This window comes from Pantherophis guttatus, chromosome 6 (assembly GCF_059756535.1).
Source record: "Pantherophis guttatus breed Tessera chromosome 6, ASM5975653v1, whole genome shotgun sequence".
In the NCBI taxonomy this organism is placed as follows: Eukaryota; Metazoa; Chordata; class Lepidosauria; order Squamata; family Colubridae; genus Pantherophis; species Pantherophis guttatus.
Window position 1 is genome coordinate 38,566,091 of NC_142068.1, and position 19,521 is coordinate 38,585,611.

The 19,521-nt window shown below is 40.7% G+C and overlaps 1 protein-coding gene across 3 annotated transcripts in view; it reads left to right on the plus strand.

The window, feature by feature from the left end:
- BOK (BCL2 family apoptosis regulator BOK) overlaps positions 1-19,521 on the plus strand; it is a 44,941-nt gene that overhangs the window by 21,475 nt on the left and 3,945 nt on the right. For all 3 annotated transcript variants that reach the window (XM_034439536.3, XM_034439535.3, XM_034439537.3), the window contains exon 3: positions 7,361-7,489. In XM_034439536.3, the coding sequence (XP_034295427.1) occupies positions 7,361-7,489 (129 nt within the window). The remainder of the gene's footprint in view (positions 1-7,360; positions 7,490-19,521) is intronic.

Sequence of the window (19,521 nt, forward strand, 5' to 3'; positions counted from 1 at the left end):
AGCTTGATATGTCATTTTTAGTCCATCTTGGTGCTACTAGAAATTTAATTTTTTTCTACAATATCCTTTCCAGAAGATTTTGTATAGGAGGAGGTAAATTAATTTTATTTTTTTCTTGCTGTTGATCTTTCCATCTATTTTCTTAGTCTAATTGTTCTGATATTTTTTTCTTGGATTTTGCACCCCTTCATTTAATCGATACACAGAAATATCAAGCTTGCCTTCCATTGATTATGTTGGTGTTAAATATTTAAATGAGTGGGAGATGTTGGTACAAGACTTGAAGGTATCTACTTGATAATCACCCTGGCTATTAAATCCAGTTAAGACTGGAGTGAAATGTACAATATATTAAGTTAGGATTAGCATTAAATGAAATCAAATTCACAGTGAAATACATATACTTCTGAACCCCCCCGTTCAGTAAGCCAAACATGCTATAGCTTTAATGCTGTTTCTCAAACTTGGCAACTTTAAGATGAGTGGATTTCAACTCCCATAATTCCAGTTGTTCTGAAAATTGAACTCCAACCATCTTAAGGTTGCCAAGATTGAGAAACACTACTTTAATGAAAATAACTGGGAATTGCATGGTGGACAAAAAAAGTATGATTGCGATTTTCCCTTTACAATTACCTCAATGGACTTGGTGCTGATTTAATATTTTTGAATTGTTTTTAGGCAATTATTTAGAAATATTTCAGTACTAAAAGTTTGGCAGATACTGTAAATAAAGTAGATGAGAGTAGACCCAAACTTTTTTCCTGAGTGAATTTGTGATAAAAAAGTTGTGCTTGCATGACGTATTCATGGTTACATTAAACTTAGTTAATGGGGAAAAAATATAAAAGTTTGTGATTCAACACATCATGCAAATCCAGTCATCAAAATGTTCCAGTACAGATTTCAGGAAGAAAAGCTCAATCTATCTTGAGTGAAAATCTCAGTGCCTGCTAGATATTTTTTCAGCCTACACTCCCCTCTGTTATAGCCACTACTACTTCTCAGATCAGATAATCACCACAACTACTAACAATTTATAGGAGGGGTGTCCAACCTTGGCAACTTTATGACTTGTGGATTTAAACTACCAGAATTCCCTAACCAGCATGAGTTGAAATCCACAAGTCTTAAAGTTGCCAAGGTTGGACGTCCCTGATTTATAGTCTTTTAAAACTATCTCAGTTGGTGGTCATTGTTATAATAAATTACAGTGAAATCACAGGGTTTCCCAAAGTCTTTCCTTTTATTTATTCCAGAATGTCTTATCATTCAGCTTCACTGGATAATTCGTAACATATGTCACTTCCTTTATTAAAAAAAATAACACTAAAAATCCAGAAATACTGTAATTTTCCTTAAAAAGGCACTGATCAAGCTCTTTCATTGATTTAGTTTTCCTTTCTTGACATTGATAAAAAGTATTCTTAATCATGATTATATTTAATAGTCCAGATTTGGGTGCATCACATCTTTGCTAAAGGATTATGCTAGTTTTCTTTGCTTTCCTACTTCCCTAACATGGAATTTGCCCTCACCTGGTCATCTTCTTCTGAACTGTATTGATGAATGTATGATATTCGGTCCCCACTACGCTCCGACAAGGCAATCTGTGTGCATGCTGAGATACATTCTTTGGCACCTATCAAATTCCATGTCCTACCTATTTTTTAATTTTATTAAAATAATGCATTGGAACCTGGTATGCTGCAAAGCAAAATGTTGCTTCGGGTAGAATCTGCATTTCCAAAAATGCCTGTAAGTCAAAAATACATCCTAGAGGCATTCTTATAAATTTAATTAAGAAGAGACTGCAGCACAATGCTGTGTTTTTGATTTTTTTGTTGATTTCTTTGTGGAATTTCCACACCTGATTGTCACAGCAGATGTCACAAATCATTTTGGAAGAATTACAACATACACTCTCACTATTCCAAATGTGCTCAAACAGCTAGGGAAGCCTGATCTATCCATTATGACCTCAGATTCTCTTAGTCACCAGCTGTCAACTCAGACTCCATCAGTATATGAGTGAATTTAGGGATGGGGGTAGTAGGGAGTATGCAATCCTTGTATACTTGCACGGCAGAGTGCTTGCTGATTTGTTCTCGCACCCTGAAGATTAGCTTTTTGAAGCTCTCAGCATTGTCTTTTTGTAACTGTTTACATTCTAAAATTATTGTGAAAGGACTACCAGCAGGAGATTGCTGCTAAGATACATGTTCATAAAAAAGTGAGTGGTGCAGATACGTAAATATTTTAAATCTTTGCGTAGTGGCACAGGCAGTCTGCCATAATTAGAAGGCCTTCTCCCAAGCAAAATAATCAGTTTATATGACAGAAAATAGCTTCCCCTTAGGAGTTTCAGTTATATCTCATCCAAATGTGATTTTATTTTTCTCAGAAGCTGCCATCCTTGATTTCCTGCCTTTTCTTTTGCTTTATCTCATGAAGGCGTTTTACACACTCTGGGCAGAAAGTTCCTATTCTCAGAAGGTTTCTTATCAGACTGTGCATGTATATGCCATGTTTCCTTTCTCTCTTTTTTATCAGATTACATGGAACAGTTTAGCCCTTCAGAGGGTCAAATGTTACAGCTTTCTGCCAAATATTTCATAAGTTGGTTTAAATGAGATTTCCAAACGATTGTGTAAGTAATACATAAAACAAAAGAGAGGAATGGAGGGAGAAATGGCTTTCATATAGAGAGCTATTTTATTACTTTAAAAAAAAACATTTAAGTCATTCTTCAAATATAAAACTCTGCATAGACACACATGAAAGAAGAAATAAATGCTATTCACTATACAGGATAAATGAAATATAATACTAGTAGGTTTTCAAAAAAGAAAGTATAAGCCTTTTCAACCAGCAGTTTAATTTATTCAATAAGTATACTTCTTTTTGTTTAACTGAGAAGTCAAAGCAGCTAGCAAAAATTAAAATATAGAATATTAAAAGCTAGAAGAACTAATACTAAAATTAATTAATAATGAATTATAATGAAAAAAAAGCATTTTGGTTTCTCTGCAAAAGCTAGTGATGTCCAAGCACAATTCCTGAAGCAGTATATTCCATATCTAGAGTGATTCTTGATGACTACATAGTCATGTTGATATAATGTTTTTATCAGCATGCAGAATGGTTTGCCTTTTCTTTCTTCCAATTTCCATATAGAAGACAAGATTTTAAAATTAACTGAAAATGCCTGTCGGAGGGAAGGAGTTCACACTGATTTGATGCTGAAAAGAAAATATGGATAAATCTTCCTATTAAGGAATGATGCACAGACACACATGAAAGAAGAAATAAATGCATATTTACCATGTTTTCCTAATTATGTTTATGGCAGAACTAGCTAGTGGCTAATTCAAACTGCTGGTGGAGATGTAGGATCCAAAATAAAGAAAGGAGTGGATAGAAAATGGCAACAGTTATGAATGTTTGTACAATGGGAACAGATAGGTGCGGAATACAATAGGTTCTCATCAGGGGTGAGTTCTAAATTTTTTTACTACTGGTTCTATGGGTGTGGCTTATTTTGTGGGTGTGGCTTGGTGGGGGTTAATGTGACTGGGTGGACGTGGCCAGCTTTTTTTTTTTTTTACTTTTAAAAGCATTTTTTCTACAACCTTAAGAGGTTGCAGGAAAAAAATGCTTTTAGAAGCCTCTGACGATCAGGCAACTCAGCTGGGATCACCAGAGACTTTTAAAGGCATTTTTTTTCCCTACAACCTCTTCAGTTGAAGAGGTTGCAGAAAAAAATGCTTTTAAAAGCCTCTGACGATCCCAGCTGAGCCGCACGATCATCAGAGGCTTTTTTTTTTTACTTTTAAAAGCATTTTTTCGGCAGAAGAGGTTGTAGAAAAAATGCTTTTAAAAGTTAAAAAAAAAAGACTCTGATGAGGGGGGTGGGGTAAGCAAGTGGCGACTGGGCCAGGGACCGGTTCGGGGGCAGGGTCATCTAATGTTATTACCGGTTCTCCGAACTACTACAAATATTTACTACCCATTCTTGCGAAAGGGTGCGAACTGGGAGCAACCCACCACTGGTTCTCATCCAGCAAATCTAACATTTAAGTGTATTTTTTATACACTGATTAGTAGTGGCTCTTGAGGGTTGTTAATTAGATTATTTTCTGGTTGTACTACAGTAGTAGCTGTCAGGACTTGAGCTTCTGACAAAATCATTTTGCTTCATGCAAAACAACAACTCTATGCCTACTGAAAGTGTACTTGCAAAATGTCTAGAGACGTTTGTGGAATTGATGGAGCTGGAGACTTATCCTCAGCAATTCTCTTTTTGCAAAGATAACAAGCATTCCTGGCTACTTTCCAACCTCCTTGTCCTCAATCCAATTTTCAAAAAATATTTGATGATGTTGGGAAAGTTGATGTTGGATATGGCCTTTTCTGGATGAGATAATCTTTCTTTTATGCTTCTGTGGGAAGGCTATACTGAGAATCAAGGAGAGGCTGGCAAGCTAGGAAAGAACTCAAGAAATAAATAAGGTTCCTGATTTTAGCACCTCATGTCTGCCATAGTGTGAAATAACTGGTGACACATTAGTCTGTCTGATGAACGTTTCACGGCTTCAGGCAAGCCATAAACTTTTATCATGTTCCAATCATGGAAATCGTTTTTTGTTTTGCTTGAGATGAGGTTGACAGATTGCTTTAATGGGATACACCCTTTTTTTCAACAATAAAAGTTAATCCTCATCTTGTCTGGGGTCCTATGGGAAAGATTATCACATTTTTCTAGACATATCTGAAGCAAAACAATAGCACATTTCTAAAGATTTTGGGGACAAGTCTGAACAAAATATTATTTTAAACATTTGAATCCAGAACAGCTTCAAAGATGATTAAAAACAAAAACATAAGCAAGAAAATCTGGTAAATCATTCATAACCATACAACTGAATAGTAAAAAATATACCAGACTAGCCTATAAGGCTAATGTACCCTCCCCCTCATCCGGTTGCTCTTAATCCTTTTTTTAAATAGCATCTACTGAATCACATGAAATCAGGATTAAGACATAGGTTATATTGTCTTTTGCTATCCATGCTAGCATAAGCGCAGAAGGGCACTTTGCCATGTTTCCAATAGAGGAAAAAAATTATGCCATTTGAATTTGAAGTAGCAGCCTCATCTGAAGAAATAGCATGTTTGCCTCTTTCAGCTTGATAATCCTTTTGTTGTGTTGGGAGTAAAAACATCAGAATTCCCAGCATAGAGGCCAGTTGAGGGAAGGGCTGCCTCCCTGATCTTTTAGAAAATGGTCAACAGCCCATTTTCGTTATATCTTTTTATTTATTAGTTTATAATATAAAACGCAATAGAAAATAGTGGGGAAATAAGGGAGGGAGAAGGGAAGGGAAAAGTGTAGGGCAAAGGGAAAAAAGAAAGAAAAGGTGTTACTTCTCACAAGTACGTGCACACACAGTATGAAGGCCGGAATACGTGACTCGGTTTCATTTCTTGTGGATGTTTTTAGTTGCATGTCCACTTTGAGATGTAAATTCCGTATTAGGGCAACACCTCTTTAGGTCAACTCAAAGTCACAAAATAATTCTTTGAAGGATCAGAGGGATGAAGAAATAAACAGTGGCTGACTTTCAAGTCCTTGACCTGATAAGATTTGTGGAAACATTTTTAGAACTATTTTTTTTAGCTTATTTACAAACTGTTTGCATTAGAGGAATATGCATTGAATGTATATCTTATAGAATAGAATAGAATAGAATTCTTTATTGGCCAAGTGTGATATGCACACACAAGGAATTTGTCTTGGTGCATACGCTTTCGGTTTACATAAAAGAAAAGATACATTCATCAAGAATCATAAGGTATGAACAGATATATGAATATGGAATTTCAAAAGAAGAAATAGGCTGAATATTATCCTTCATAAACATCTGATAATATCACCATTTCCTAGTTTAATGTACTCTTTAGTATGTTAAACAAATCTTAATAAGAGAAATATGCGGTTCTTCAAACTGGATCCATTGGTATGGATGGAGGAAACAGATGGTATCTGACTCCACAACGGGGAGTAGATGCTTATGAAGCACAGGCTAAGGAGGTCACTCCAGAGTAGGAAACAAAGGAACTCACTGCCAAAAAGCATTGTACAACTGATTGAATTGAGAATATTTTCAATTATTTTAATTTGGGTACTAATGTTAGGTGGCAGTTCATTAATTTATATCTCTAGGTTGGCTACATGGCTATCACACTATATCTAGATAAAAGTCAAATCATGTAAATTATCCCCAGATAACTTAGATGTGCTCATTTCCAGAGGATGTATTGCATTTCTAAAGCACAGATTACTGGTCTCCTGTTTTATCCTTTGATATTCTCATTAAGACTTTATTCTCAGGGCTATTAAGGGAAATCCATCTGCCAAGGGAAGTCCATCAGGTAATAATGAGAGGTGTGGTGTTTCTACTAACAGCACACTTATCTGTGGCACACTATCCTTCCTAGTTCCAATTGAGCATAGTCCTGTCTCTCCTGAAAATTAGGTTCTCCCACTGATGGTATTACCTATTTGGGTAATGCAACTTCTGCAAGCAAACAACGAGGCTCAAAAAGCACCAGCAACTCCTGTTGCTGTGTTTTTCCCCCTTTAAATATAGTTAACGTCAGAAGTGGTATTCAGCAGGTTCTGACCAGTTCTGGAGAAACAGCAGAAATTCTGAGTAGTTCAGAGAACCAGTACATACCGCCTCTGACTGGCCCCGCCCCCACCTATTCTCTGCCTCCCGAGTCCCAGCTGATCAGGAGGAAATGGGGATTTTGCAATAACCTTCCCCTGGAGTGGAGAGGGAATGGAGATTTTACAGCATCCTTCCCCTGGAGTGGGGTGGGAATAGAGATTTTACAGTATCCTTCCCCTGCCACACCCACCAAGCCATGTCACGCCCACCAAGCCACGCCCACAGAACCTGTAGTAAAAAAATTTGAATCCCAAGTCTCAATGAAAAGTATGCATTTATTTATTTAAAAGATTTGCTTGAGTGCCCATTTTAGAACCATAATTCTGTGTGGCTTCTAACCATTATACAAAACCAATAAAGGCAAAAAAAGCAATACAAACAGAAACAAAGAAATCTGGTGCCACAACAGACTCCCTTCGATGGAGCCAATAGAGCTCTATTCGGGATCCCAGCAGTTTAGCTACTCTGTAAGAACATGTTATTAGTTTTATGATTTCATCCTATAATTTTATTGATTTTTGTGGATTTTCATCCTGTTTGAATGTCTTAACTGAAAGTAGGTTTCAGATATTTTAATAAATATGTTTGCATGTATATAAAAGGCTTTTTGTATTTCTTCTTTTTAGGGGATGAACTGGAGTATATCAGGCCCAATCTTTATCGAAACATAGCACGGCAGCTAAACATCTCTCTCCATTCAGAAACCGTGGTGACGGATGCATTCTTGGCTGTGGCCACTCAAATCTTTTCATCAGGTGATGTATTAAAATACAAACTGTGGGCAAAGGAAGGAGAAATTAGAGAAGCCAGCGCGTGTAGAGCATAGCAGTTGCTGGTCAGTGGAGTGAGTGGAGGCCACCTGGCAAAGAATACCACTGGCATAAGCAAAGAGGCAATGGATGTTGCATTAAACATATATTGTAAGACAAATGCACATTTTTCTTGGGTAAATAAATATTTTAGCCTCTCCCTGTTTTCTGTCTTCCAGAAAGGGAGCCTCTTTAATGTCAAGTGCTTATTTTTATATGTTCTTGGCAACTGCTATGTTTGCTACAGACAGTTCTGTTTTTCTCCTCTCTTTGGTTTGTGAGATTGTATATGCTCCTGGCTGCAGAATGAACTTCATTTTACTCTGTTTCTCAAGTAACAAAGCAGTAAGAAAAGGTCTAGATGGAAAATCAAGGAGCAGTGGTGAAATCCTGCCGGTTCTGTCCGGCTCGCACGAACCGGTAGTGGTGGCGGCGCATGGTTTGGCGAACCTGTAGCAGTGGCAGAGCGAGGCTCCACCCACCCACCCAGACATCGTTACTTTCTGGTTTTAGCCAGGAAGTAACCCATTTTTTACCTTCTGCGCATGCGCAGTGGGTCAAAAATCGGACCTGATGATGGCGCGCGCATGAGCGCACACACACTTTTGAACCGGTAGGGAAGGTAAGTAGATTTCACCCCTGTCAAGGAATATCAATCTTGACTTTATCTCAGAGACTCGTGTTGATATTTATGATTTTGCCCCTCCCCTTTTTCTAATATATATTGCAACACTGTGAAATAGCTAAGTTTTTGTGTCACTTTGGAACCAGTTTCAGACCTGATTTATTGCATTTCATTGAGTGTTTTAAACAGTGAGGTTGATTTTTTTCCCTAGCTCTGCACCAATTTATTTGAAATCAGAACAAACAAAGCTAGTTTTGAAATGATAATATAGCCCTGCAAGCAGTGGTGGGATTCAAATAATTTAACAACCGGTTCTCTGCCCTAATGACTTCTTCCAACAGCCAGTTCACCAAACTGCTCAGAAAGTGAACAACCGGTTCTCCCAAAGTGGTGCGAACTGGCTGAATCCCACCACTGCCTGCAAGGTAGTGTATATATTTCTCACTGGAATGGAGTGGATTTATTCAGCCTCCAGTTCCTAGGCATGCTGTTCCTTACCATAAAAGTTTGGTGTTGGCTTCCTGAGGACTGTCTGTGAGAGTTCATCTCCTCACACGCACAGTAGTGATTGCAAAGTGGCTGATAAGTTGTTCTTTCCCATTCAGAACTATTTCAGAGACTAACAGAAGGAAATGCTTTTTCATAAGCACATGGTTATTGCTAAACTGTGTTATATAGCCAATTGGTTAAATGTCCAGTCTTCTTCTGAACAAGTCTGGATATTTTAATGGAGAATCAGACTTATCAGTGATTCTTGTTTACTACCTGCTGAATTGTAGGCAGCACGTCTTAAATTCTTGTTGCTGAAAGCAACAGTGTAAGGGACAATCGCTCTTCAGTCTAGATTGAGAACTTATCAATACATCCAGCTGGCCACTCTGTACCAGACAAAAACCACAAAGTTTCTATGTTAGAACAAGATTAATGCAACGAAGTACCATGTGGCTTAGCATATTGCATGAATGCTAGCAGGGATAGTTCAGCCTCGCCCATGAGTCTGTCGAATTTGAAACTGGGCTTCCCGGATCCCAATAAAAAACCAACCAACTTGATCATATTGATTTAGCACTGATGAACCTTTCTGTACAAATGTATTTCAGGCTTTCTTTAATCTTTGAACACATATGCAATTTAGAAATTTATCAAAATGTATGTTTGTAAAACACAGTTGTTTTGTTCAGATAGGCCATTTTTAAAAGAAGCTAAGGAATGGGTTTTAAAAAGAATATATTTTTTCAGTGCCTCTTTGAAAACAGAAGGATCATTTTTTTATCTCCTTTGTCAGGAGGGTTACATTGCATAAGACACAATATCAAGAAAGTGGGAGGTTATGATTGCTGAGGGAGGGAGGTGTTTGATATTTCTGCGTGGTGGGGAGATTAAAGCTGAAACCCTGTATATATGTTTACTGTATTTAGCTTTGTTGAATGGGGTATGTATGATTTATTCTATTTCTCTAGAATTATGTGACAATATAACAAAGCACTGACTGTTAAAAAATGAAAAAGTGGAGAAACAAAATGTCTTGTCTTTCCCAAACAGTGTGCTTAGTATGGTAATTTCCCAAGTACTGTGTTTATTTTCCTTTTGTATTCAGTAGAAAGGGAGGTAGGTAGATCTGTCTTTGGATTTTTATCATTTGCACTTACATCCACTTGCAATACATACATAAGTGATGCCATCACTTTCTCTCACATAGACAAACACATACAGAAGCTCATCTACTTATTTCACTGTAATCCAGGACTTGTTGTTCACGTTGTAAATAATCGTTCTCTTGGGTTTTTGAAAATGGATATGCTAATCTATGGTATTAAGTATAAATATAAATGGGGAAGTAGCTATCACAATAGCAATAGCTGTTAGACTTAAATACTGCTTCACAGTGCTTTACAGCCCTCTCTAAGCGTTTTACAGAGTTGCATATTGTCCCCAATAATCTTGGTCCTCATTTTACTGACCTCGGAAGGATGGAAGGCTGAGTCAACCTTGAGTCAGTGAGAATCGAACCGCCAAACTTCAGTCATCCGGCAGTCAGCAGAACTAGTGTGCAGTACTGCATTCTAACCACTGCACCATTATGGCTCATGCCAACTAAAGCTCAGTACAACACCATCAAGTTGCCTAGCTAATGTGCTGCATACTTTTTAAATATTAATATAGCAATCTCCTAAAAGGACTGAAATGCTAACATTATTTTTAAAAAAACCTTTAAAAAAACACCTCTCAATTGAAGATCATCCTCCATGATTGATAATGTATTTTTCTTGTTCGCCTAATCTCTGAGAATGATAGTGGTAGACAACAAAAATATTTCCTTAGTAAATTACAATACAAAACCATTCTTTAAATTGTATTGTTTAGTTGTCACAATTTAAGTAGCAGTTGAAAAAAACAAGTTTACCTAAATCCAGAGGTTAAACTATTAGTGATAGTCTTTTAATGTCACTTTATCAGTTTCTATTACACACTGACAAAAGTATTCCGCAAATATAGCTTATTAATAAAGGACAATATTTGTAACTCAGGGTTGACATGAGGGGTCTTTGGTGCTCTCTGAGCTTACTCGTTTTCTTGCAAAAAACAAGCAAGTACTAAGGACCCCTAATACAGTTTATAACTGGAAGTAGACATTTTATGGCTGGATTTCTATAACTTGTGGATTGTTGTATAACATGAGGAGGCAAGGGTATCTGCCAAGGTATGGTCAAAAAACGTATCCTGTAGACCAGTGGTGGGTTTCAAATTTTTTTTACTACTGGTTCTGTGTGTGTGGCTTGGTGGGCATGGCTTGGTGGGCATGGCAGGGGAAGGATACTGTAAAATCTCCATTCCCTCCCCAATCCAGGGGAAGATTACTGCAGAATCCCCATTTCCTCCCAATCAGCTGGGACTCAAGAGGCAGAGAATAGATGTGGGTGGGGCCAGTCAGAATTTTTACTATCGGTTCTCCGAACTACTCAAAATTTCCGCTACCGGTTCTCCAGAACTGGTCAGAACCTGCTGAAACCCACCTCTGCTGTAGACCAGAGCTGTCAAACTCCCAGCCTGCAGGCTGGATGCATCATGTGCTGGCCATGCCCAATTTAGCGAAGAGGGAAAAAATCCCGATATGTCACCTGATGCTGCCGTGACAACGTGAGTTTGACACCCCTGCTGTAGACATTCCTGTGAAGAGGCAAACCCAAACAAATCATGTTTATTCTAAGGTAACTTCAAGGACCCAGTCAAGTCAGGGATGCATCTTTCATATGGATGTTCATTTGAGGAGTCATCTCAGTTATTTTAAGAGACCGTCAGAAGAAGTGGAGAGAAACTGTCTTCTGTTATAAACAAGACATTGTATAAACTAGTGTGTGATATTCAGGGCTTATTTAAAGTGAAACTACATATACTCAATCTCTGCTCTTCTTTGTCAAACAATCAGTCTCTGCTCTTCTCTGTCAAATAAATAGCAAGAAGCAAGGAGTTGACTTTAGAGTCCAGACGAACAACTCCTTAATTGTCAGTTTGGTAGGATGGAGGTGACCTTCCACATCCTCTTTCTATCTGCTAATCTATTTTGATATTCCCTATATTTACTGTGAGCAAAAATGAAAGATAACAGTAATCATTCCAGACCAAGTCTGACTGAAACTTATTTTCCATCTTTTTGTACCGAGCCTGCCATCCCAAAATGATTACCATTTGCTATCACAATGTATTACTAGCTGAATGATTCATGTAGGATTTATAAAATATAACAGATATACAAAAGGCAAGGGTTTCTATTCTATTAAAAAGTTCTGCTGAAAATAAACCATTGACTATTGACCTCTATGTAAACTATATCTGTTAAACAGGATCTTTCTGAGATTCAGTGTCTTGGAACAGAATTTTCATCATAGACCTTTCCTTGTCATTTTTTTCTGATTGTGTCTTGTGCCAGAAAATAATTTCTCTGTTAAAGAAGCTGATGAAGTTATATTCAATTGTAAAACAATCATCAGTAGTGACATTAGAATTAATAGAAATGTGTGTTAAAACTGTACGCCTTAATATGGAATGAAAACGATTGTTTTGATTTAGTTTTACTTGAAAAATGTAGGAGTCCTGCAAACTGTCATTTTTTCCTATTTTTTATCAACTATTATGAGCAATGCTTACCCATAATTACAGTGTGTTTTTCCTGATTTAACACACTGAATATGGATAAAAGTTATTTTACTTTGAGCCTAAATTCTATTTACCTTCTATCTATTTTTCTCATGATTTAAAAAAAAATCTGTTAAACTAAACCACTAGAATTGGTTAGATCCACTGAATGCATTGTCACAACTTTATTTGCTTAATGTTAAATAGAGCAAGATAGGAGCTAATTTTTACTTTTTGTTATGTATTGATACTTTTCAGCGGGAGATTCAAACCTGCTTAAGTTTCTGATTGGCTGACAGTCCCTCCAGGATTGTATATAAGGAGGGCTGCAGCCTCTGAGTTTTTGCTGAAGTCTCACTGTATATTAAAGAGCTGTTGTCACTAGCCTGCTTGTGTCTCTCTTTATTCCCGAACCACTTCATTGGCGACGAAGGTGGGATTGAGGCCACAAGAGGCGAACCAGTGAGACCCCGAGCTTCAGCTAGGCGACGAGGCGAACTACAGGAGGCATACCGAACATGTCTGCTTACGTTCCGCCCAAGCCTTTTGATCCGACCCGTGAAAAATGGGTCTCGTACCTAACGAGGTTTGAGTGCTCGCTTGAAGCCAGCGACATGCAGGGACTCTCTGCTAATTGGAAGAGAGCCCTCTTCCTAAGCCACTGCAGACCGGACGTGATCGAGATGGCAGAGTCACTTTGTGAGCCAACGCCGGTCCAGACCATCTCCTGGGACACCCTGATGGCAACTCTCCGGGCTCACTACGCTCCCGTGCCCTCCAAGTTCGTGCAACGATACCAACTCAGACAGCGCGTACAGCAAGAGGGAGAACCGGTCAGCGCTTACATGGCGAGCCTCCGTAAAGCCGCAACTCATTGCGACTATAGGGACTTGGACGATGCGTTGCTTGAGCAACTAATCTGTGGTGTTCGGGACATTAGGCTACAACGGCGCCTGCTCGCCAAGCCTGACTTAACGCTTGCTGGAGCCCTCGACGAGGCCAGGGCTCATGAAGCATCCACAAAAGCCGCAGAAACGCTGCAGCGTCCGCTGACCAGCAAAGACAGTCCTAAGTCTGCACCAGTGCACAGGGAAGATGCCGGATCTAGCTCGGAATCCGAGTCAGATGAGGACGTCTTCCGAACAGAGCACCAGAGAAAAGACGCAGGCAGCCCTCAGCGAAACTGCCCCAGCTGTGGCGGGCACCATGATAGACTGTCCTGCAAATACAGAGAGGCTATTTGCAGGCGTTGCGAGAAAAAAGGGCACTTGGCGCGAGTCTGTAGAGCCATTCTGCCCAGAAAACACCAACCACGTGAGCGCCGTAGCCAACCAGAATCAACGTGTCAGAAGCATCCAATGAGAGAAGGCGGCGCGAAGAAACGGCGCAAATTTGAACAGCGAGATGGCCGCAGCGTACACATAGACCAGGCCAGCACGGCGATCGAGGACAAGGTCAGCACAGTGGTCGAAATCAACGGCAAACCGTGCTCGATGGAGATCGACACCGGATCAGCTCTCTCCATAATGTCGTGGGCAACCCTGAAGACCCTCCTGCCGTCGTTCCGGAAGGACCAGCTATCCAAGCAAAGACTACGCATCCTAGACTACCAGGGGAACCGGGTCCCCCTCGAAGGCGTGGGCACGTTCAGAGTCACCTACGGAGACTACGAAAAAGACCTGCCACTGACCATCGTGTCAAAGCAGCTACCCAGTCTTCTAGGCATGGGGTGGTTCCGAGCCCTTGGCATGGGCTTCACCGGCGTCCACCGAATGTCCGAGCCGTCACTGAAGGACAGCCTCCTGAACGAGTTCCAAGACGTCTTCAGGGACACGTTGGGCAAGTATGTGGGGACCCCTATCTCCCTAAACCTAGACCCCAACGTAGCCCAAATAAGACTTAAAGCCAGACGGGTGCCCTTCGCATTGAAACCAAAGATCGATGCGGAATTGGACAAATTAATTAAACAAGGGGTGTTGGTCCCCGTTGACCATGCGAAATGGGAGACTCCCATAGTGACTCCAGTTAAATCTGATGGCTCAATCAGAATTTGCGCCGACTACAAGTGCACGATCAACAAGGCTTTGCAGCCGAGCGCCTATCCGGTGCTGATCGTGCATCATCTACTACACTCCCTGGGGCCCGGCAAAATTTTTGCGAAATTAGACCTAGCTCAGGCCTACCAACAATTACCAGTTGACGACGCCACGGCAGAGGCACAGACAATTGTAACTCATAGGGGTGCATTCAAATGCACCAGGCTCCAGTTCGGGGTGAGTGTCGCACCCGGCCTTTTTCAAAGCACCATGGAGCGCCTCTTGCAAGGGCTCCCAGGGGTGGTGACCTATTTTGATGACGTTTTAATCAGCGCTCAGGATGAACGTCAACTAGGGGACAGAGTGAGGAATGTCCTGTCCAGATTTAGGGAAGCGGGACTGAAATTAAAGAAAAATAAATGCATGATCGCTGTCCCCTCCGTCGAATTTTTAGGATATAGGGTGGATGGCACAGGCATCCACCCCACCGAAAGTAAAGTGAGAGCAATCAAAAACGCACCAGCCCCCAAAACCAAAGCAGAGCTCCAAGCCTTCCTTGGACTGCTCAATTTTTATTCAATGTTTTTGAAGGACAAGGCCACAGTTGCAGATCCCTTACACAAACTTTTAGGTAAAAACGTACCTTGGGTTTGGGGAAAAGCCCAAGCAGCCGCTTTCGAGGCTGTTAAGAGACTTCTATCCAAAGATAGCTTCTTAATACAATACAACGCGGTGCTACCACTTGTATTGGTTTGTGACGCCTCCCCCGTAGGAGTTGGTGCCGTCCTAGGCCATAGACTACCAAACGGCCTAGAGACGCCTATTGCATTTTACTCTCGCACCCTGTCAAGCGCAGAGCGGAACTATAATCAGTTGGACAGAGAGGCTCTGGCTGCAATTGCGGGGGTTAAAAAATTCCATGAATATCTCTATGGCCGCCAATTCGAACTTGTGACTGACCACCGGCCCCTGCTTGGACTTTTGGCCGATGACAAGCCCACCCCCGCCGCCCTGTCCCCACGGTTGACCAGGTGGGCCATTTTCCTGTCGGCCTATTCATACCAGCTTGTCCATCGACCCGGACAGACCTTGGGCCACGCGGATGCCCTCAGCCGCTGCCCTCTCCCCGACTTACTGGTCAACCCCACGCCAGAGACCCCCGTTCTACTGATCAACACCATGACTTTGGGACCTATCTCCTCTTGCGAGGTGGCGAAAGCCTCTACTAGGGACCCTGTAATTCGTACTGTAATGGGTTGGGTCCTTAAAGGGTGGCCGGTCAAGGCGGTCGGTGGAGAGTACCAGGGTTATGTTAACAAACGTAACGAATTGTTTATGCAAGGGGGTTGTTTGTTGTGGGGTGATAGGGTGGTAATACCAACGAGACTAGAACGAGGGTCTTGGAGTTACTGCACGAGGGGCACCCAGGGATTGTCTGAATGAAAAGCTTAGCCCGCAGTTACGTCTGGTGGCCCAACATGGACCAAGTCATATCCGAGTGGGTGGGGAAGTGCAGACCCTGCCAGGAGTCTCGGCCCAATCCCCCGATAGCGCCCATCCGAGAGTGGGAGAAACCAAAAGGGCCATGGGGGAGGATCCATATTGACTTTGCCGGCCCCTTCCATGGGCAAACATTTTTAATCGTAGTCGATGCCTTTTCAAAATGGCTCAAAATAATACTAATGCCCTCAACCACAGCCGAGGCAGTCATCAAAGTCCTTCGCAAACTATTTGCCACCCATGGCCTACCGGATACTCTGGTATCTGACAACGGCCCTCAATTCACAGCGACTCTGTTTGAGGGCTACCTGGCCGGACTGGGCATCCGCCATGCCCTATCGGCCCCGTTCCATCCGGCTTCTAATGGTTTGGTTGAACGTTTCGTAAAAACGGCCAAAGAAGCATTGTCCAGACTAGATAACGGGGACTGGCAGGCCAGGATAGATCAATTTCTAGCTGTCCAGCATGCCACACCATGCACGGCCACAGGGAGAAGCCCAGCTGAACTTCTCATGGGCAGGAAGCTTCAGTGCGTGTTAGACAGGCTTCACCCCAATTATACACATGAGAATTTCAAGGGAGAGACCACCGGACTAAGACAGTTCCAGGTGGGGTCCCCGGTGTTCGCTCGCAATTATGCTAGTGGACCTCTATGGGTTGCAGGAACCATAGTGGGCATAACAGGCCCAAAATCATACACGGTAGACGTAGGGGTGGACAGACTCTGGAAATGCCACATAGACCAACTTAGAAAAAGAATAGTCGGCGAAGCAAATATCAGTTTAGACATCTCCGAACCTAACTACAACAACTTTCCCAAAACAGCTAACTCAAGCCCGGGTTCGAGAGAATACTTAGCTGACAAGCCCTGGTTCCAGCGCTGCCCCAGCGAGTCGCCACTCCCAACCGGGGATAACCACGCCCCGGACAAAATCCAGGAGGTTCCATTGGCGGAGCCGGGAGAGACAGAAAGTCCCTCCGACCAGCTCGACGCCCCACCAAACACTGAACTGCACAGGTCAACTAGAACGAGAACTCGGCCAGGGCACCTGCAAGATTTTGTGTGTACTTATGTAAATATTTGAGTATTAGTGCCTTCTGGGAAGGGAGGGGTGTTATGTATTGATACTTTTCAGCGGGAGATTCAAACCTGCTTAAGTTTCTGATTGGCTGACAGTCCCTCCAGGATTGTATATAAGGAGGGCTGCAGCCTCTGGGTTTTTGCTGAAGTCTCACTGTATATTAAAGAGCTGTTGTCACTAGCCTGCTTGTGTCTCTCTTTATTCCCGAACCACTTCACTTTTGGAATTACTGTAAGAGTGAGGCTGGAGTTAAATGCTATTATGTCCTGATTGCTGCGGCTTTCCATTCCAGGAAACACTTGTCAACCACATTCCTTTCAGTGGGCAGATTCTATTGGATATAAATGCTTTTATATGTATTTGCACATATACATACAAAAATAAAAATATGTATATGAATCAGATGGGTTCTTGGGCAGTGAAACCCTTCTATTTCAGACATCTGGGAAAATTAGGAGAATTATGAAACAGTGCACTGGTGGATTTACTATTTTTTTCAAAACCCCCAATTGAAAAGTATATACTGTAGCTCAGGAAAAAGAATACAGGTGGTCCTTAAGTTATGACCACAATTGAGCCCAAAATTTATTTTGCTAATTGAGAAATTTGTTAAGTAAGCTTTGTCCCATTTTATGACTTTTCTTGCCTCATTTGTTAATCACTGCAGTTGTTAAATTAGTAACACGATTGTGAAGTAAATCTGGTTTCCCCATTGACTTTGCTTGTCAGAAGGTTGCAAAAAGGGATCACATAATCCCAGGATATTGCAACCGTCATAAATGTGAGCCAGCTGTCAAGCATCCAAATGTAAATCACATGACCATGGGGGTGCTGTAATGGTCATAAGTGTGGAAAATGGTCATAGTGCTGTTGTAACTTTGAATGGTTAAGTAAGTAAACTATTGTAAGTCGCAGACTATCTGTAGTAATAAACAGTATATATTGCTGGTTCAAAGCAACTATATTCTAGATAAGAACTATAACCACTGTGGAATTAGATAACTACAGTACTGATAAAGGTAGCTTCAGAAGAGATTGTAGACCATAAAAACTATTGATTTTAAATTGAGGACTACTCCTGCCTCTACTCAGTCACCAATCAAAGTGAAGAGATTTGCCTAGAACAAAGCAAGCAAATCTTGACCTAGAACAAGTCAGAAATTCTCACTTTCAGAAAAACATTGGCAGAAGTTACATTCATAGTAAGTTGGAGGTGAATAGAAAATTACAACATCCATTCCAGTTCTCTCGAAGTATGGGTGCACCCAAGTTTAGCGCCCCACTAAGTTGAGCAAGTTCTGAATTAAAACTTAGATTTCCAAAACATGCTAAGTTAAAATAGTTGACTTATTTGTGGCTTATTATCTTGAGTAATCCTGGACTAAATAAAACATGGTTTGATTATTCAAGGTGAGTAAGTATGTTATCCTTACTATTGTCATTTGCAAGTGGTGAGAAGGTGGTGACATTGAAGCAGAACACACACTAATTCAGTTTTCTCTCCCTACCCCCTTCTTGTAATAGAGTCCATCACAAGTTTGTTTTGGACTGGAGTAGAAAGCTGTGCACTTTGATCATCAAGTGGATAAGTTTATTTGTACAGTGAAAGGAAGTGTCGTTTTGTGAGCTCAGAAACAGACCAGACGCTTATCCACATGGTTTCCTGGAGATTTTCCAACATCTAGGAGACTAAAGCAGGGGACCAGTTCTCATTTATTTTCTCTGTTTTGCGCCATTTGGTATTTACGGTACATACCTCCGCTCTACAGATGGCTTCCATCTGTCGGTTCTTAAAAAAATAATTCAGCAGAATCAGCTGTTTTTCTGCTCTCTCATAGTTTTGCAATAGAGGTTGGTTTTGGAACCAGTTCCTTTGAGCTACACAGAGCCTGTTCCCCAAGCTGATTTCTTTTTTACAGCTTTTAGGAAGATGCTTATATAAAGAATGACAGTTTTGCCCAGCTGGAATCTGACCTGGTGGCATTTTTATTAGATGCATTTTGTGACTGCTCCCACCGCCTGCTGTACGTGAGAAAGCAAAGTAGCAAGCAATTTATCCCCACTTTATGTAAGCAGGGTCAGTGGGAGGGAGAAGGTGGGGGCTCTCCCTCTTCTCAGCAATCTTAAGAAGAATGGTGTGTTTGTGTATGTGTGTGTAATTCTCTGGCTGACAACTTTTGTGGCCACTGGGGGTCAGAAATTTTGTATATGCCTCCACTAAGAGTTGCATTTTTTAAAACGATTGAAACACAAATTGTGAATTTCTAGTATAATCATTAGAATCCAATAATAATTTTATCTCTACAAATAACTCTTTGCGGATAACTGGTTTATATTTTTTTCTGGCCTACAATTTTTCTTTTTTTATTAACCATATTGCAGCTTTATATAATGTGTACATTTAGAAAATAAGAAACTGCAGCAAAGTTATGCTGGCATATTAATCACTGCTTAGACAAAAACCCTTTAAAAAGATGTGTAATTTTTTTTTAACCTAACCTAACAATAACAAAAGAAAATAATAATAATGCAAGAAAAAAGGAAATCAACCAAAAAAAATAAGTGAAATTGTGGCAAGAAAAAAAAGAAAGAACAATGAAA